Raw genomic sequence first — 19,241 nt, 5'->3', positions numbered from 1 at the left:
GATGCCTGAAGTCTTGTGACTGTCTGCCTCAGGCCACAACATTCCGCAAACCTCCATCCGTTCATCATCGATATTCAACCCCCTCTACCCAATTGGCTCTCTTGCCTTCTGACAACTGATTTGCTGCTTGTCTTTCAGCATAACTGTGAGTCTCTTTCTTTAGATCCATATTATCTTCTTCAATTACGTACCAGCCTTTCTAACCTCCAATTCCTCTCTTAGATGTTGTCTCAACGGATCTTGGCCCGGCGCCTGCCCCAAGTTGCCGTGCGAGCTATTGCTCCCCGCGCATCTTTCTCCCAGGTCCCAGCTCTCCGTGCTATTGAGGATGACATGGCTCTACAGGTATAGCATCCATATGGCAGAGATGCCGTTTCCCTACTTGGCATCCGGGAACCTAACCCCCAAAACAGAATAACAACTACCCCAACCCTCCCCCTTTGAAGCGGGCACACAGAGACCCCTACGGTGGCTGGTGGGATGCGCAAGAGAAGCGCAACTTCGGCGAACCCGTGCACGAGGATAACGAAATCCTCGGTGTCTTCAGTCCCGAGCAATACAACCACGTCTCGGCCGGCAAGGGTTTCTTCCACCTCGGATGCTTCGTCGCTGTTTTCTTTAGCATGGTTGGTGTTGTCAGCCTTACCTACCCTGACAAGCCGAGTGTTCCTAAGGCCTACGTCGATGGTCTGGAAAAGGAGTTGGGAGGTCCCAATGCTGTGCCTGTATGTACCGGACATGATATCCCAAGAACCTTTTACATGGGCAAAGAGCTAACCAGTTGATTTAGGCCCACAAGTCCGGCGATAAGTGGTGATTGAGACCTGGTTTCTCTTTTTATTTGTGTAAATACCAGTACGATTTTCTATCTTCGGCGTCTTTGAGGACTGGTGGTCGATTCACCAGTCCTATGTTTCATCAAACCCCGAAAAGGCCGGCCGCATGCTCGCATGCTCGGAATGAATTTGGTTTAAAACCCACTTTTGTGTTTGTCGTATGGGTCGATATATCGCATTGAAATTCATTTGACATTGTGGACTTTATATTCAGATAACACTATGATGTCCTTTGGGGTTGTCTTTTTAAATTAAATGTCTTTTGCATATCCTTGTCCTTGATATCTGTTCAGATGTAACTTTTGACTTGATGTCAATATTGATATTCCCAAATAACAAGGAAACCCTTGCAGCGTTATAAGTGTGGCCCCATCCAGGGAGAACAAGGATCAAGTTTCCTTGAACTAGCAATATGCAATAAGCACTTGCATATAAAAGAAAAATAAGAAAATTACCATAATAACCTCATAGAATAGTCAGAGGAGACATAGCATTGTTTTGGGACGGGACTGCCTATATGCCTATGTACGTCAGTCGTTCGGCAGCTTTTTGTTTCACCTCCCCCCCTCACTCGCCCCCTTCAATAAACAATTCACCCCTCAGCTTTGTGGCGGCCTTTCACTTTGGACTGAAAGAAAAGAATCTTTTAAAAGCTTCTTCTGGGTGCTAAGTGCTTCCCAACTTTCTCCATGGTCCCCCGCTATCTGTCACCTCCTAACGTTTCACGGATTTAATTGACAACTCCATGTCGACAGCATCTACCCAATCCCGAGGAGTCAACCGACGGATTAACAGCCTTCAAAATGAGGGTCGCCATTCGCGCAACTCCTCTGTATCCAGGCGCCGCCCCGTAAATGCCAACGTGGCATACAGCCATGCCATTCGGGTCGCCTACCTTGCCTATCTCCTCCACCCTCGCTCTCGTCGCATCCAGAATGCCCCCGTCGCGCCGGCGCGGCCAAAACGATCAGCCACCTCTATTCATGATTTAATGAGCGATTTCTCCTTGGTCAGAGACTCGAAAAGCACCAGGGTTCCCCATGGCTTCGTGGCCGAGCTGGAGAAGCGGTTGACTGGAGTGTTGATGGGGAAGGAGAAAAGGAAGGAATATCAAGATCACCTGGTGGTGCGGACATTCGCTGTCTTTCTCAACGTCCTGAAGGAGGCCTCCTTTCGAAAACGCATGGAGAAGGACCGACGAGCTGAAGATCTGCTCCTGATTTTCTACTCCAACGCAGTCAAAGAGCTGGGCAAGGGCAAAGAGCAAGACGATGACAGCTGGAAGCTCATGGTTGATCGGCACGTTGCGCTTTTTGTTCGACTCCTTGCGCTCACCCTGAAAGATCACGAGTGGTCCAAGGACCGCCCAGAATTGGCCAACCGATTGACGGTGCTAGAAAACAAGCTTCTCCTGCAAGATCAGGACCTCATGCAAACGAACGGACCTACATCTACCACGGAGAGTGTTGGCGCATTGAGTTATGATGTGAAGGATATGCCCCTGGTGCAACATGTGGCCAAAATCTTTGGGATGACCACATCCCAGGTACAATCCGAAATCGATAAGTACAAGTCCGCCTGGACTGAAAAGGCCGCCCTGCAGGACCTTAAGACCTATCAAGCCCACCTAAACCTTCAGACACACAAAACATTGTCAAGGGATGATTTTGAGTCGGACGAGGGTTATGATAGCTGGAAAAAGAGCGAAGGCCCTGATCTCTCACAGATGATGCTTGCAATCATGCAATCCAACCCCGAGTTAGCCAAAAGCACTCCCGGATCCATTCCTCAGTTCAATTCGAGTCCCCACGAAAACCTCGACCTGTCAAGAACAACGTCTGGTCGGACTGACAGAACATCTTATGTCATTGATCAACCTATTGATTTGACTGGGCTTTCTCTTGAAGAGTCGGACGAATCCGATACATACACATTCATCCCGTCTGACCCTAGGTCTTTGTACAAATACATCTTGTCTCAGACTTTGACCCATGATCTGCGGGACCGGGAGCTTGAGGCTACGCAGGCTACATCTGACGTCCCTTCAATGAAACTGCTATCGAAGCAGTCTACGGAACTGCTTAATGAGATATGTCTCCGCTGGCGGATTCCAGCCTTTTCCCGGGTCGTGTTGTTCCTTGAGGTGGTTCAGGCTAAATTTGTCGATAATGAAATCGATCTCACTACCCTTGACTCGGCATTTACTTTTGTGAAAGAAATGCCTTCGGGCGAGAACCGCAGACGCAGTAGCTTTGTGGCTTCCACGGTTTTTGATCGACAACGATGGACTATCCAGGATCTTCAAACGATGCAAATGCTGCTGTCTAAACTTCATGAGGCTTTGCTCCGAGAGCTATATGAGGCTATGATGGACTGCTTTGAGGCAAAGCCACGCCCACTCGGCCCGGTTATGTACATTCTTGACACCCACATCCAGATGGATCCCAACTACATTGAGGACCCTGAAGACATCAATCGTTTCAGCACTTACGTGCAAGAGGGACTTGCTGAAAAGGCAACAACAAAGTATCAAAGCCTTCTTAGCGAAATAATCCCTGTGGAACAAGAGGCCTGGGATCCTGACCATGTCATTCAACTTGGAGATGCAATCTCAAAACTTGCGCTAAAGATTCAAAAACGCTACCGCAAAAATCCGGAGATTATGGGGTGGGTTCCTCTTTCCCGCTCTTTCCCGTCTGTTTGGCTGATCAGTTCCTAACTTACAATTAGTGTGAACCCCTTTACCACCTTGTGCCAAAACGTCCTCCCTATGTTCGCCGAGGATGCACATGAAATGGTTATTAGGATTATCGAGCAGGCAAAAGCGAGGGGTGAGGAGATCGCAATTGACGACGGCTTCGATCTATACAAACAGTTCGCTACTATCAGACGGTTATTCCATAACACCCATGAGGAGTAAGCCCCTGGACTCCCCTGCTATTTCTGTGAAATTACTAACTTAGCTCAGTGCTCCATTCCCATTCCATGTGGAAAGTCTCCTTCAGGACTTCGTCTGGAGATGGCTTCGTCTGACTGATCAAAAGATCATGGATTGGGTCAGCGAAGCTACAAAACAAGATGTATTTGCCATTCGTTCAGGTGGAACAACAGAGCTTGCGCCTGAAGACGATCGTCACAGTGTGTCAGTCATTGACATTTTCCGATCTTTCAACCAAGTTATTGAAAGTATGGTGCAACTAGAGTGGGACGATGATCTTCAATATGCGAAGTTCATGACGCATCTCTCTAATTCAATTGGGAAAGGTGTGGCGACATACTGTGACTCCTTGGAGAAGATGTTCACGCAGGAAATGGATCGTCTTACTCCCGAGCAGGAGGCAGCATTGAATCAAACCACCCAGGAAAAACTGATGCAGTTCGCAAAAGACACCTGGACGAATAAGGATAAAATTGAGCCCTTCCAATTCTCCTCTGAGGTATGTTCTTATTCATTTCAACTGGGTAAAATATCGCGGCTAAGATTATCCATAGTCCCTTGTGAAACTGAACAATATTGAGTATGCACTTGCTCAGCTCGACAAACTCGAAAAGGACATCAACGTCGACGCGTGCGCCGAAGTCATTGCAAGGAATACTCCACCGCAGCTTAAGAAGGTCCGCAAGTCTACTACCTATGTCTTTACAATCAAGGTAGTGGAGGCAGAGGACTTGAAAGCATGCGACCTTGGTGGTGGCAGCGATCCATATGTCGTATTGACGGACGAGTATCAGAAACGAATTGCTAAAACCCGAATCATCTACAACAATCTTAATCCCCGATGGGAGGATGCAGTAGATCTCACCACACAGGGCCCTCTGAACATTATCGCCACCATCTGGGACTGGGACGCAGTGGGCGATCACGACTACGTTGGCCGCACGTCGATCAAGCTAGATCCTGTGCACTTTAGTGACTTCTTGCCAAGGGAGTATTGGCTCGACCTGGATACCCAGGGTCGGCTTCTGCTCCGAGTTAGCATGGAAGGCGAGCGAGACGACATCCAGTTCTACTTCGGGAAGGCTTTCCGTACACTCAAACGAACGGAAAGGGATATGACTCGAAAGATCACAGAGAAGCTTTCGTCATACATCAGTCACTGTCTTTCCCGGAGAACACTGAAGTCTTTGCTCTCTCGCGGAATCAGTATATCTAGTGTCTCGAGCTTCTTAAATCGCAATCGAGCACAGCCAGCTCCTGCCGGACCCACTCCGGCAGATGTCGAAAATGCACTGACTCCTCTGTTCAATTATTTCAACGACAACTTCGCCATCATGAACAAAACCCTCACACCAGAAGCCATGAAGATGGTGATGGCTCGCCTATGGAAGGAAGTGCTCGCTACTATCGAGAGTCTACTTGTACCGCCCCTGTCGGATAAACCCTCCCATCAGAAGCCATTAACAATCCAAGAAGTCGACATCGTATCACGCTGGCTCGTGCTACTATTGAACTTCTTCCATGCGGTTGACGACGAAACCGGCGAAGCAAACGGCGTCCCAATCGATATCCTGAAATCGCCCAAATACCACGAAATTCAGTCAGTGAATTTCTTCTACTTCGAACCAACGGAGCACCTTATCCGCACCTCCGAACGCATGGCCTCGGCGACCGTCAACCGCCAACAAGCGGCCCGCAACCGCACTTCTGCACCTCCTCATCTCGGCGCCACAGGTGCCGGCTACGGCAGCTTTGGTCTTCCTGCTGCCCGTCGCGCCAAGAGCATCATGCTTTCCCGCAACCTAGGCACGATGAAGAAGGCCAAGGAAGAGAAGCGACGGGAGGCGCAGGCTGATCCGAACGACGACATGATCCTGCGCATTCTTCGCATGCGCCCCGAAGCTGCCGGCTATCTCCGCGACCGTAGCCGTCAGAAGGAAAGACTTGCTGCCGCCGCCGCCGCCGATGCTATCGTGAAACAGAGCCTGATGGCCGGTGCCGGAAGCCGCATGAGCGGTATCATGTCCCGTGGCCGGTGAATGTGCACTTGTCTATCAAGCTCTCCCCTCCTACCTTTTGACGTTTATGTTTCTTATTTTTTTTTTCATCCATCAAGCCAGTAATGTTGTGTGTTTTTGCTTCCCTATTCTCCATTTCCTTCGTCTCTTGCATTCTGTGTCATGACGCATGAACCCTTGACTCTTATGATTCCCAATTTGGCATCTGCTTGTACTCGCGCATGTATGTTCCTCGAGAGAAACGGGATCGGAAATGGAAATAATCAAGATGAAGATATCCCCGAGGATTTTCGCAACATAATTCGATCGAATTCATTCTCATTTTTATTCTTATACTAAACTGTCTTTATATTTGTTTTCATGGCTCGAGTAGAAGTAAGACCAAAACTAAATAGATTCTCAAATCTACTCCAGAGCAATGCACTCAATCTCAACAGGCACACCCTTGGGCAGCTGGTGAACAGCAACACAGCTACGAGCAGGCTTGTGGACGAAGAACTTCTCATAAGTAGCATTCATCTCAGCGAAGTTGGCCATGTCAGTCAGGAAGACCTGAGAAAAGAATAAAGATCAGCAAAGCGTCCTCCTTCTCATATCTTGTGTATACTTCTCCCTAGCAAAGCCGAGTCCAGAAACACCACAGTAACAAAGCCTGGAGGGAAACACATACATTGACCTTGACGATCTTGTCCACGCTAGAGCCAGCGGCGGTCAGGATAGCCTTGATGTTATCGCAGCAAACCTGTGTCTGGGCACCGATGTTGCCCTCGACCAAGTTGGCGGAGGAGTCGGCGGGGATCTGGCCGGAGACGAAGATCTGACCATTGGCGCGGATGGCCTGGGACTGTAGTTGGGTTTGTTAGATGGTTCACTTATAGTCTTTACAATATGTGTAGGTGTGGAAATGGTGTTTTGGAGTAGATTGGTCCGGTGTGGAGGGGTAGCTAGCTCTCAAGGTAGATTGAGCTGCGGAGGCAGATAGAGGGAAGGACGACGTACGTAAGGGCCGGCAGCTAAGGATGTGTGAGTTAGCTATTGCTCTTTGTTTTCTTTGATTCTTTTTTTCTGGAATTGAGTCTGTTTTCTCTGTCTAGGAGGCAGGTGAGGAGCCATAGTTGGCGGGGCTTGACTCACGAGGGCAGGCATCCTTAGAGGAGATGATGGACATGTTGGCAGACATTATGGGAGAAGAGAATTGAGGTCTGACTGGAATTGAAGGACGGAGGATTCGAGATAGAGATAGAAGACGAGAAGTAGTTCGCAGCATCGGGGAGAGAGGAAGTTATGAAGGTCGCGATGATACGAAGGTGCCCCGCTCTGCGAGTTTCCCTCGGGGAGCGTCGACGCTCTCCGATGAAGTCATTCATTTATTTTACATTGTGAATTTTGTTATTAAAGCTGTTACGGAAAATGGATTGAAATTTATATCAAATCAAGTTCAATTGGGTAATACAACGACAATGCTTGCTAAAAAAATTAAGTCGTTTCGTCGTGATGCGTTAAAAGCTTGCGCCTTCCATGGTCATACTATACAAAGAAGTTTCTTCGCGGTCATGATTTGCCCAGGTTGCCGAACTGCTGCAATAGTTTGGCAGTCTCTTCGGCGGAGTACCCGAAGAAGACAGGGCCATTGAAGGTGACGTGGGAGGGGGGTGAGAATGTTGAGGGAATGCCAGGTTTCGTAGTCGAGTCCTCGCTCGCAGGAGCAGGAGCAGTTGGGGAAACATGGGCCTGGGGTGCAGGTACTCGATCTGCGACAGCCTGGTCCTTGGGCCAGGTCTTGGGCCAGTCACCGTTCCAGGGGGCCTCGGTATCAGGCTTTAGAACTTCGGCTTTTGGTTTATTGTGGCCGAATGGACAACCAGATTTCTTTGGTGAAGTAATATCATTGTCCTTAGGACTTTCCCCAGTCCGAGGTGGTTCGATTTCGGGCTTTGCTGCTTCAGGCTTTGGTTTACCGTGGCCGAATGGACAGCCACCGGCAGGCTTAGCAAGGACTTCGGCATCGGTGGGTTTATCAGGTATGTCGGCTTGAGGGTCGGGGGACGTTGGGATAGATGAACCAGAGACCGGCGCTGAGATAGGAGGTAAATGTGTGACAGGCACTGAAATACCCCAAGGCCTGCTCGGGGATTCACCCACGCGGACTTCACGCAGGGGGCGGTCAAAGTGACTCTGGCGGTTATCATCCTCGTTCTTATTCTCCTCGTTCTTCTCTTCGTTTTCCTCGTTCTGCACAATGGGCGTACTGAGGTCCACGTTCTCGGCCCATTTCTCAACACGTTCACTCGACGCAGAATGCGAGGAACGGGCTTCACCATTGGTATTACATTCCGGCAGGAAGGCTTGGTGCTTCACACCTAGGCCAGCGATCATGCTGGTCAGGCCGCCGTATTTGGCGTCCAGTTGTCTCATATCCTGCGGGCTTCGCTGATAGCGCTTGACACAAATAGCGTGGCTGCGAGGGATCTCATGTTTGTGTCGTTCAACATATTCGGCGATTTCTTCCGGGGAGTGCTGATCGAGGAATCGGATGGGGCATCGGGAGACGGGGCATCCTCCCTTTGATGACGGGGCTGATGGTGTGTGGCTAGAGCGTCGTTCTTCGAGTTCCGCCCTGATGGGGTCCAGATGCTCGTGGCCGCAAGCTTCGATCTGGATCTTCGGCGCAGAGTTTTTCCCGCTGGGGGCCTCACTGCCATTTGTGCTCTGCATCTTATTCGGTTTCGAGAAAGGGCAGTGGAGATTTCCCTGGGTGCCATTCGTTGTGAAGTCCTTCTCCAGCGCGATTGCTGGAGCCGGTGCTTGCGCGAGGATGCACGAGTTGGAGGATATTTGGGAGAGGCTATCTTGGGAACGGAGTAGAGATTTGCACCCTTTGACTCCATTCTTGATAGCGGAGAAAGTATTTTCGTCTACATTTTGATGTGCAACGAGGGTCTTGATTACATCCATGGAATTCAACGGTTGTTCCATAACTTGAGGCTTGCTGTGTACGAGACCCTGATGGTATTCTTCTTGCTGAGCGAGCAACTTGTTTTGAACGTCAAATGCACGATGTCTATCTTGAGGAGGCAGAATTTCTATCACATCTGTGTACTGCAAGATACAAAGTTAGCAATGTTCATCTTGTCAAATGCATAACAGCAAGGCAGTCATGGTCTCAATCAGATAATACATGTTAATCCGTCATCGCCACAAAAGTGACTCCTGATCTAGAGCTTTTCTTCGTCATGCGAGACCAGGATGCAGAAGCATAAGGGAGGAGAGAAGTGAATTTACCTCTTTGAAGACATTATCCATGTGCTGTAACAGCTCATTTTGTCTGTGAGTCAGCCGATACACGGTTAGTAGGAGTGCATCGAAGGCTTTGCCCACGGCCTCGAGCTGGTCATGATGCAGATCCGGCTGCATCTCGGTAATCACGGCGGGTGACATGAGTGAATTTATTACAAGGTATCAGAAAAAATTCATCTGAAATCGAAGTGGCCTGTTGAGGCTCCCAATCTTTAAAAGCATGAGATGGAAAGGAAGGAAACCGACGGATTTATAGCGATGGGGAGACAACGGAAAAACTTGAAGCGAGGTGGTCCGTGCTGGTCATGTGAGGGGCTATCCCGTTTTAGGCTTGGGCCGCCGAGTATACTTTGATGTACAACATGGGACGTATATGTAGCATTACTGCATAGGGTATACGCAGGTACATGCAGGTACATATAGGTGACAACATAAAGGCTATGAGTGACTTTGGATGATGGAATTTATAGTGTCAAGTAAAGTATAACTGTGGACAGTCAACTGCTCACCTAGGAGGTATCTAAGGGATATTATTCTGTACTTGGTGTAGATTCGAAAGATCGACGCTCAATTGGAGATTGATATATCTTTTGCAATTATATTTCCCAATAATTCCAGCTAAATAAACACAATTTGACTATATTAATTTCGAACTCCTACTGTTTAGTCTTATGTAGCATTATTTCGCCGTCACCTTCAACAGCCCGGCCGGGCTAGCTCAATCGGTAGAGCGTAAGACTCTTAATCTTAAGGCTGCGGGTTCGACCCCCGCGTTCGGCTATTCCTAAAACCAAACCTGAGATTTCTTTTTTGCCCTTTTTCCTTTTTGACCTATAGTATACAGTAACCTGCACTTCCTCTGTTTTATTTTACCTCGTACTTTTGTTCCTTTCCCCTAGTCAAAGCGAGGGGCGGAGCAGACAACGGACAAATCCCCCCACCATCTGCACAACAGACATCCCGCTATGCAGCACGCATGTCTCTTTCCAGTAAAGCCATTGTGATGAGTTTCAGATCACGTCGTGGCGCGAGAGATCCTATTGGCTAGGGCTAGGTGAAATGGCCGTACGATGTGTCAAGGCTGGCCATACGGCGCATATCCGGTGAGATGGTCTGATCCAATGCGATTCTAAAGCTCCAGTCTGGTCAAGGAGCCATGAGTCATTTATGATGATCCCTTGGTAGTCTGGCGGTCTTAGCCCTAGTTCAGCCCTGCCTTCTGTCCTCCCCTGGACCTCGGGACCTTCAAAGTAACCATAAAGTCTAGGTCGCAGTCCAACGGTCTAGGCTACTGGGGAACCGGAACACGGTGTCAGGGATGACGATCGAGTGGTATTAGTCCAACACAATTCGTGCCCTGGCGACGAGAGGACTGAGCACTAGGTTTACGGGATAATCAATTAGGGTCTCGCAGATCCAAGCCGGGCCCATATCCAACCCCTTGTACGAGTAAAGTAAGTATACTAGTAGTACAGTAGTCTTACCTTCTAGAAGAAGAATAATATGCCATTGCGTGACAGTAAGTTACCTTAGTGGCGGGATCTGACCGCTGATTTTTGTGTACCTGGAAGTATAGAACCCGTAGTTTGATAGAAGGATATGCCAACATTTACTATAGAGATCATATAAGGTATATTCTAGTGTTATAAACCAAATAGACATATATATAACATCTAGTTTCTATATAAAAAAGATCAAAATAAAAAACAAGTAACGATCTAGGCCCTGTGAGGGGCACGAAACCCCCCCATTATCGGCTTATCAACTGTAATTTTACCATTTCCTCTTTTTTTCCCCTCCAAAGGTTTTTTGGGCTTTTTCTTTTTTAACCCTTTTACCTCCAACCCTCTCCTCTTTCCCCTCTTCTTTCTTCTCTTCTCTCTCATAATGTCCTCCACGCTCCCAGATGCCTCCAAAGTCGGACTCCCCGCCTCCGATGCCACCAGCGCCGCCGAACTCGCCAGTCTTACGGTAAGACTGCGCGCCGCCCTGCGCCAGTTCCCGGATTTCCCCTCTCCGGGAATCTTGTTCGAGGATATCCTGCCCATCTTCGCCGACCCCTCCCTGCATGAGGCCCTGATTCGCTCCCTGGAACTTCACGTCGCCGCCAACTACGGTAACCAGAAGCCCGATGTCATTGTCGGTCTCGAGGCCCGTGGCTTCCTGATGGGTCCTAGCCTGGCACTGCGCCTGGGTGCCAGCTTCGTCCCCGTGCGCAAGCAGGGCAAGCTCCCCGGTCCTTGTGAGACTCAGGGATACGAAAAGGAGTATGGCCAGGATTTCTTCCAGATGCAGGCCGATTCTATCAAGCCCGGCCAGAAGGTCCTCGTCATTGATGACATTATCGCTACTGGTATGTGACAAGAATCCATCGGTGGATACTTCATACTAATAGCTATTCTTAGGTGGCTCTGCTAAGGCCGCCGGTGAGCTGATCCAGAAGATGGGCGGCGAGGTCCTCGGTTTCATCTTCCTCCTCGAGCTGGAGTTCCTTCACGGACGCGACAAGCTCCCCGCGCCGGTTCACACTCTCCTCTCTGGCCAGGCTTAATTCTACACACCGCTCCCCAAAAAATCATTCTTTCTGCGACGATCTCGACTGCCGATTATAATGACCCAATCTTTTCAAAAGCCCGACCACACCCGATCTTGCGGTGAGCGTTTTACCATCCGCTCCTCCCGGGCCGCCCAATCAAACAATTTACTCGAACTTGGAGTCTGGAGGTTCGTTTCGCTGGTCGACGGCACCCGCCACGGCTGGCGCAGCTCCCGGCCGGATAATACCCAAATATAGACAAATAGCTTTATCAATGCGACTTGATTGTGTATAGATTGCAGTCACTGGCTAATTACATCTTATTTTAATAGAGTAGCTCTATAGGAATTGGACCTGGCCAATGATTGATATGATCAAATACATCCATCTTATCAATCTATCGATCAATCTCAAATCTAAATCTAAATCTATACCATTTCACTCCACAGGAATGAACTTCCTCATAACCTCCTCCACCCATCCCACAGGAACCCCCAAATCCACAGACTCCCGAATAGCCCGATTCATTCTCGCGATATACTCAAACTTGGGCTCAGAAAGCCTAACACAGTTCTCATCAACATAAACCAAAACCGGCACCTTCCCCTTCCCCTTTCCATCCCCAAGCCCCGCCTTGATCCCCTCCGCCCCATCCAGCCATTTCACAACATCCGCTCCAACAAACCACTTATTATAAGACCCATCGCCCTGCACCCTGGGCCTAATAGAAACGGACACACCATCCCCAGCCTCCGCATCAGCAGCACGTGTATCAACCCCCTCATAGCCATCCAGAATCCGCTCATCACCAACATCCATCTGGTAAAGAACGCCGTAGACGGTATCCTCGGACCCGGAAACGGGAATCTTATGTGCGGTCTCGGAGTCTTGGTTTGCAACGCGCAGACCGGGTGGTGGCAGGATGTTTGCGTAGCCCGCTTCGCAGATTAGCCAGCGCCAGTGTGGGAGGGCTGCGATTGCTAGTGGGGTAGCGGAGTGGGTAGGATTTATGCGGCAGCGGGTTTTCATTTGGGCTGGGGAGAGGTTGGAGCCGTAGGCGAAGTAGAGGTATTTTGGGTATTGGGGTGGTTTTGTAGTTGGTGGGGTAGGTATTGGGGCTTGGGTGTGTCTTTCTGCTGGTTGAAGGGTGGTTGGGTTGGGGAGCATTGTTTCTGGTGGTGATGGTGATGAGCTGCTGGTTATTGTTATGTGCAATTATATGTTGAAGGGAGGAGAGAAGAGAGTTCACAGTAAATGACCACATACTTAGCCCCGATTGCGGGGGGTTGATATTACCGTTCAGTTCTACAAGAATTTGGAGACATGAAGTGGAACCCATCTCCATCACGTCTTTCCTTTTACTCACTTGGTAACTATGTTAAAGGCCAAATCCCGATGTTATAGGCTTGCCGTAGGTTGCTTTTTACTCGATAGGGTACAAACGAGAGATCTAGTTGGCCTTATGGTAGCCTTTTTAGTCTTTTTTCTAGATATCCTTTTCTATGTAGATGGCAGAAGGGAAAACGACTTTCCTATGTATAACCTTGATATGCTAGTTTCCCTATGAAATATATTAGTCTTGCTTCGAGAATTCACTGCCTAAGCCCTATGTACAATATTTAGTGTTACCTATCTCATAAACGCAAGCTCCACGTTCCATATCAAATGGTGATAGCTCTATCTCCCTCCTTCATATGTCTGTATTTCTCCCCATCTCTCCGCGCTAGAGCAAATCTACCTTGCACTGACTTATAAAGATCTCTATACCTTCTTTGTCTTATTCCTTCAGGCCAAAGACCCAGACCATGCGAAACTTCTGGTCCTGAGAGAAGGGCGTCGATTGATATACCGCAACATCGAGCTCCGAAAAAACCCTCGAATCCAGCTTCTACGACAACTCGAAGACAAACGCTGGAAATGCTGCGTGATGTGTATGAATCTACACCGAAGCTCCGCATTCAAACCCCCCAAACACCCCAAAGAGAGTAACTAATTGCTGCAGGTGTGGCTTACTCAATGGTGGCGTGATCTGCGTGCCCTATGCGGGGTTAGCCGATATATGTCCCTGTCTCAGAATCGCATTCAAAGACCGGGAACCCTTGTCGGCTACGATCTCTTGCAACGATCACGAAAGACTATGCCGCCTAGGGTTCCTTTATCCTTCTTACGCGTTCAGTGTCTGGCACCGGTGTGAAGTCACCAGTCATCCTTATGCAAAAGTCGCAATCGAAACGAGACTATATAAGGAATCCACCAGAGGGCTTTCAAGTTCCGAGTCCAGGTCTTTGCATGTGAGAAATACCTACACTTTCGATTTCTCAAAGGGATTGTCTGGCGTGAAGAGTGGTATCTGTCCACACGAAAGGATTAATAAGTGGCTTAGACAATTCTTCATAGAGGCGGGATTGGACTACTCTGCGTGGGGGTGAAACTTTGATAGAGACAGAGCCTCATATTGTGAGGGGTTTGGGTTATGGGAGATGATCGCAGTTGAATTTGTTATTGACGTATTTGCTAGATATGAATCAATGGCTATATCAAATTTGTATTGTATATTTGCTGCTTGCGAGCTTGAAGATATATTCCAACATATCGTAGTTATCCCAGTATCGGCTTAAGTACCCGGATTTCTAGTTCCAACCGACAACTCTTGCAAGGCGATGATCAACTATTTCACACTTTCGGTCATTAATGACCGATAAATACATCCACCCAATGCCTGACTAGAATAACTCAATGGCCAATTGCGGGGTTGGCGATTTGCGAATCCTCCACATACCGGAAACCGAGTTCCGCCCTAATTCGATATATCAGTTCGGTCATAGAAGCAAGTCAACGTTTTAATATCAATTCCTGAAAAAAACTTCAAAATGGTGTCCAATAAACTAGCAATCGCCAGTATCTCCCTGAGCCAATACCCAGGCCACCTCCTCGACCAGAAAATCCGCGCCGCATCCCAAGCCGGCATCGCAGGACTTGAAATAGTGTACAACGACCTCCTCGCCTACAGCAAAGCCCAAAACATTTCCATCCACGACGCAGCTCAAAAGATCTACGCCCTGTGCCAGGAAACAAACGTCGAAGTCCTCTCCCTAGCCCCCTTCGAAAACTACGAAGGCGCAACAACCCCGCTAAAAGAAAGGCTCGCTCTCGCCTCACACTGGCTCGAAATTGCCCGTCTGCTACACGCAACCTACCTGCAAGTGCCATCAGTCTTCACATCAGACTGCAGCCGCGATGAGAAAACAATCATATCCGACCTCCAGCAGCTAGCCGACCTAGCCAGCGCCAGCAAGCCAGTAATATCAATCGCCTACGAGCCGCTGTCATGGGGAACAAACTGCTCCACCTGGGAAGACGCCCTGTCGACCGTGCAGCGGGTCGACCGTCCGAACTTCGGACTGTGTCTGGATACCTTCCACGAAGGGACTCGTGTGTGGGGCGATAATTCCTCTCCGAACGGACTGCAGATGGATGCGGATACTAAGCTGCGGGATTCGCTGCGCAGGTTTGTGCGCGATTGTCCGCGGGAGAAGATTTTCTATGTGCAGCTTTCTGATGCCGAGCGGTTTGATCCGCCTTATTCGTTGGCGCATCCGTGGGCGCTGCCCGGTGAGGCGAAGGAGTTTACCTGGTCGAAGCATGCCAGGCCTTTCCCTTTGGAGGTTGAGTTTGGGGGGTATTTGCCCGTTGTGGATATTGCTAGGGCGTGGATTGTTGATGTTGGGTTTGAGGGGTGGATTTCTATGGAGACTTTCCATCGGACCATGACGGATGGGCAGATTAGTCCTGAGACGGCGGCTAAGAGGGCGGTTGACTCTTGGAGGAAGCTTCAGGTTGAGATGGAGAGTAAGTCGAGACTTTGAATGTAGATTATCACCAAATGCATCCAGTTCAATTCTCTGTGAAACTGGGTTTGACTATATTCAAGTCTAAAATTATGCATATCTGCGAAACATAAAACAAACACGCCACAAATGATCCGACAGTCTTCCAATAGGGTATAGTATATCTGATGAATATTCAAACAATGTGTAAATTCGTGATCGGGACGCCGCGAGAGCGCATGCTATATCGCCTCTTGACTCCGATGCCGCTTGCATGGCGCAGGAGCTCGTATGTTTCATCTCCGCCGCCGACCATGACCATGCTGATGAGGTAATTTCGTGGAATGCCACTGGCTGTCATTTGCGCTTCGTCGAGGTGTGGACGGACGAGAGTCGATTCGGCACGGACAGCGGCGAGGGCAGAGCGAGACCCGGATTGATTCGTTGGCTCTTTCTTCTGCTCGCGGAAGCTGCGTGGTGGAATGTCGTCGTATGAGACGACGACAATTAGCTTCAACGCGGATCGCGTTGGTCGGTATGCGGGGATATTGCGGAGCTTTTCTGAGAAGGTGCAGCCGCCACGTTTGATAACGAGCACTTCGTGGTTATGGGCGACATCACGGAGAATTCGCTCGTCGCAGAGCTCGCCCGCGAAGTATATACTTGACCACGACAGGCGGTCTGTAGATGGGCCGCCGAGCAAGGACATGGTAACTGCATCTTCAATATCGGGAAGCGGGCTGGACCCGATGCCTGTAGAGATAGCAGCGGGGAGACTCAACCTGAGTGGAGCAGGTTCGGTCCTTTCGGTATGAAGCAAAGATGACACCGAGTGCATCAGAGACGACAGCATGGCTCTTACTGTTGAGTCCGGGGAGTCAACAATTGCGGCATCGTCGACAGAAGAGGCGAGGCTGTGGCCTCCGAGACGGGGTTCTGGCGGGTGTGGATTTTCTGGTTGAGAATTTTCATCTCGTGGATGAGCCGAATCATTACGTCGGCGAGAGGGCTCTGGGAGAACGTCAATGACGAGGTCAAGCATGGCATTGTCGCGAACACGGGTGAAGTTCGGATCATAGGGATCGACGACATCAAAGGTGATTTGGCGAGAGAGATATACCTTCTCATCTTTGCCTAATGGCACATTGTTGATCACCTGCACCCGGTACCCATCTTCCTCATCCCCAGTCGTGGCCGTCGGGGGTTCCAACCGTACGTCCTGAACCAGACTTAGTCGGAGGCCTCCAATTGTTTTTACAAGTACCCCATCTCGGACACGTTCCAACGCTCCAGGTCCCATGTTTACGCCGCCTGGAAGTGACGGGAATGAAATGTCGAGCGTGGGCCGAACGGCCATAGGCGCGCTGGTGCCGTTGAATGGGACCAGCTGAGGTGGCAGGGTCCACGGGTAGAATGTGTAATTGGTTGGCGAGGAAAGATCAGACACAAAGACACTTTGATGTCCAGGCGAGTCTTCCAAAATAGGACCTGCGGCCACTCCTCGATCAGGCATTAGATCCAGGCGTGCCAAGTTGGCAGCATGAAAGATGTCTGTTCGGGATGCAGTGGAAGACACGCCGAAGAATGGAGAGGGTATAATTTGACATACTCCGCCGGCCATGTCCTGGCCTTGAGATGGGGTTCGCTGCTGGCGAGCCGCGGATGCCGGTTTTCTTGGGATGATAAGAGGGTGGCCTTCGGTGTTAAAAACCCAGGGGGCATCGATCTTGTTCAATGGATGGTCCCGGTCAAACAGCAGATATAGGTATTTGGCTGTCTCCCCAATGAAGAAACTCTCCATCCGGTCAATGAGCTCACCAGTCAGAACATTCCGAATGCCAGCCCAACCACACTTGGTCCAGCAACGCCGCTTGAGGTCACTGAGAACCATCTCTCCAACATGCAGATACCACGGATCTTGGGTTGCACGATAAATGTAGTAGTTGGACTCGATGAACTCGGGCCGACCTCCATACCACGGCATACCGTTATCGATGTCACCAGTAGCCACGTTCCATCGTTCAGGAATGCCCGAGTAGCGTGTCCAGATTGCGGTAGTCAGAAGATGAATCTGGATAGCTTCATCTAGCTTTCCATCCAAGGCAAGAACCCCTGGATAGAAAGCGCTCAAGCTATCGATCCAGAAAGCCCGCGTGGCACCAGTGACCACATCCCCTACAATAAGATGGGGATGTTGATAACCTTCGCCTCGGAATAGGTGGCGATTGATCGCGGTATGCGATTCTTCCCAAACTTGTCGGAAGGCATCGGCGGTATGCTGATAGTCTGTCAGAGGAGCATAGTACGAGTCTAATGCTGCCCAAGGGCTGTCGGAGTCGAAAGGCACACGCTCGCCCTCGGACAGGAGAACATACGTCTTGACGGCATACTCGTAGAAGCTGTCAATGCCGGCGCCGATCTACTTCCAATTAGTCTAAGCTTGTACCTGTCAAAAGAATCGTGCTTACTCCGGCCCATGGTCCCACCCATTTCCCCGACTCGACATCAATGCCAAATCCAAGCAGTCCGATGTCACTCCGGCGGTTCCAGACTGCCCAAAATGCCCTCTTGCCTAAGTCCTCATATCGCCCATCACCGGTGAGTCGGCTCAAAACGGTCAGTTCAAGGACTAGACTGCCTGCACCGGCGCTACAAGTCTCAGCCGGCTCAGATGCCGCCGTTTTTGATTTGCGTTTGCCCTCGGAATCTCGGACCTTGAGATTTAAAGGCGCATTCTCGTAGAATGGAATCCCGTGGCGCAGGTTGACCCGAGGGTAGGGAAGACCAGTCTCCGTATAGAATGCGGGGAGTAATCGCTGGGCCAGATCCACAGCAAGCCGAAGCAGTTGGCCATCATAGACAAAGCCATTGCTCCATTGAATTCCGTGGTCACTTTTCATAAACATGCTTTTATCCCATGCGCTAGCGAATGCCACTTCCCGTTCTGATGGCTCGTATCCGGTGATGGGTAGCTCGCCGACGGCGAAAAGATGGGCACTGAGCAATCCGCCTGGAATAAGTTAGCAGTAGGACACAAAAGCCGGAAATCGAGCATATGCAACAAATCAATAAGCTGGGAGGGAAAAGAAAACATACCCAGTCCCCGAATCACAGTTTCAAACAATTGTACCTTGCTATCCAGATCAAATCCCCTCGACCTTTCACCCTGACCAGCAGGGCCATCCGAGCCATCACCATAAAGTCTAACAAAGCTCTCGACACCATCCTGGAAATGTGCCAAGGCTTGCTCCCCACTGTCCGGGCTCGAGGATAGGATGGCCAGCGTCGATAAGCTGTCAATCAAGGTCAGAGAATAATTCCCAAGCACGTCATTATTCTCCGGATTCTTCTCGTCGCGAACAAGAGGGCCGCATGTCAGGGCGCGTAATTCGTCTTCGGGAAACGCGTATTGGAGGTAGTTCTCGAAGCCATGGAAGAACATACGCTCAGTTTCTTGTCTGCGGAAGGACAGGGGCGTATTAGTGGATTTAGATGGCTTTCGGAGATGACCAGGGGTAGCATATATTATACCTTAGTTCTTTGACTAGGCTGTCTCGCATGCCATGAGCGACGGTGAGCCATAACAGGATGGCCCAGACCACCATGTAGGCGGAGCGGAGGTTGAACATCGCCTCCGTCGCGTGCGCTTCGAGCAGACCTGAGCGCCGTAGGGATCATGGATAGGGCGCCAGATGGCCTTCTATTTCAGGCCTCTCTGAAAAGAGACTGGTTTAATAGGGTGATCACCCTCGGCTTGTTCGAGTGGAGTGGGAAGTTGGGGGATTCGGC

The 19,241-nt window shown here is 49.8% G+C and overlaps 8 protein-coding genes across 8 annotated transcripts; 4 read left to right on the top strand and 4 right to left on the bottom strand.

Annotated features, from left to right (window-relative positions):
- Position 1: 1 nt before the first annotated feature.
- On the top strand, positions 2 to 817 carry LCP9604111_7285 (uncharacterized protein; the record flags this gene model as incomplete). The annotated part of the gene is made up of 5 exons (XM_039075300.1): positions 2 to 15; positions 139 to 145; positions 223 to 345; positions 414 to 725; positions 791 to 817. The coding sequence occupies 5 exons, from the start codon at positions 2 to 4 to the stop codon at positions 815 to 817; spliced, it is 483 nt and encodes a 160-aa protein (XP_038926676.1).
- A 764-nt stretch (positions 818 to 1,581) lies between these two features.
- LCP9604111_7284 (C2 domain protein) lies at positions 1,582 to 5,813 on the top strand (the record flags this gene model as incomplete). Its single annotated transcript, XM_039075299.1, has 4 exons — positions 1,582 to 3,503; positions 3,567 to 3,752; positions 3,805 to 4,273; positions 4,329 to 5,813. 4 exons carry the CDS (start codon positions 1,582 to 1,584, stop codon positions 5,811 to 5,813), a joined length of 4,062 nt encoding a protein of 1,353 aa, XP_038926675.1.
- Positions 5,814 to 6,197: 384 nt separating this feature from the next.
- LCP9604111_7283 (uncharacterized protein) lies at positions 6,198 to 6,972 on the bottom strand (the record flags this gene model as incomplete). The annotated part of the gene is made up of 4 exons (XM_039075298.1): positions 6,198 to 6,344; positions 6,463 to 6,636; positions 6,792 to 6,805; positions 6,927 to 6,972. 4 exons carry the CDS (start codon positions 6,970 to 6,972, stop codon positions 6,198 to 6,200), a joined length of 381 nt encoding a protein of 126 aa, XP_038926674.1.
- Positions 6,973 to 7,343: 371 nt separating this feature from the next.
- On the bottom strand, positions 7,344 to 9,230 carry LCP9604111_7282 (uncharacterized protein; the record flags this gene model as incomplete). The annotated part of the gene is made up of 2 exons (XM_039075297.1): positions 7,344 to 8,891; positions 9,075 to 9,230. The coding sequence occupies 2 exons, from the start codon at positions 9,228 to 9,230 to the stop codon at positions 7,344 to 7,346; spliced, it is 1,704 nt and encodes a 567-aa protein (XP_038926673.1).
- A 1,746-nt stretch (positions 9,231 to 10,976) lies between these two features.
- LCP9604111_7281 (adenine phosphoribosyltransferase APT1) lies at positions 10,977 to 11,640 on the top strand (the record flags this gene model as incomplete). The annotated part of the gene is made up of 2 exons (XM_039075296.1): positions 10,977 to 11,442; positions 11,495 to 11,640. 2 exons carry the CDS (start codon positions 10,977 to 10,979, stop codon positions 11,638 to 11,640), a joined length of 612 nt encoding a protein of 203 aa, XP_038926672.1.
- A 423-nt stretch (positions 11,641 to 12,063) lies between these two features.
- On the bottom strand, positions 12,064 to 12,792 carry LCP9604111_7280 (gamma-glutamylcyclotransferase family protein; the record flags this gene model as incomplete). The annotated part of the gene is made up of 1 exon (XM_039075295.1): positions 12,064 to 12,792. One exon carries the CDS (start codon positions 12,790 to 12,792, stop codon positions 12,064 to 12,066), a length of 729 nt encoding a protein of 242 aa, XP_038926671.1.
- A 1,703-nt stretch (positions 12,793 to 14,495) lies between these two features.
- LCP9604111_7279 (sugar phosphate isomerase/epimerase family protein) lies at positions 14,496 to 15,491 on the top strand (the record flags this gene model as incomplete). The annotated part of the gene is made up of 1 exon (XM_039075293.1): positions 14,496 to 15,491. One exon carries the CDS (start codon positions 14,496 to 14,498, stop codon positions 15,489 to 15,491), a length of 996 nt encoding a protein of 331 aa, XP_038926670.1.
- Positions 15,492 to 15,648: 157 nt separating this feature from the next.
- LCP9604111_7278 (glycoside hydrolase family 47 protein) lies at positions 15,649 to 19,081 on the bottom strand (the record flags this gene model as incomplete). The annotated part of the gene is made up of 6 exons (XM_039075292.1): positions 15,649 to 16,255; positions 16,315 to 16,463; positions 16,573 to 17,871; positions 17,921 to 18,462; positions 18,549 to 18,910; positions 18,984 to 19,081. The coding sequence occupies 6 exons, from the start codon at positions 19,079 to 19,081 to the stop codon at positions 15,649 to 15,651; spliced, it is 3,057 nt and encodes a 1,018-aa protein (XP_038926669.1).
- Between the last annotated feature and the right edge of the window lie 160 nt (positions 19,082 to 19,241).

The sequence above is a fragment of the Penicillium roqueforti genome (genome assembly GCF_015533775.1).
Source record: "Penicillium roqueforti strain LCP96 04111 chromosome Unknown scaffold_22, whole genome shotgun sequence".
NCBI lineage: Eukaryota > Fungi > Ascomycota > Eurotiomycetes > Eurotiales > Aspergillaceae > Penicillium > Penicillium roqueforti.
Note: the sequence above shows the minus strand (reverse complement) of the source record. Positions and strands in the feature narration are given on the sequence as shown.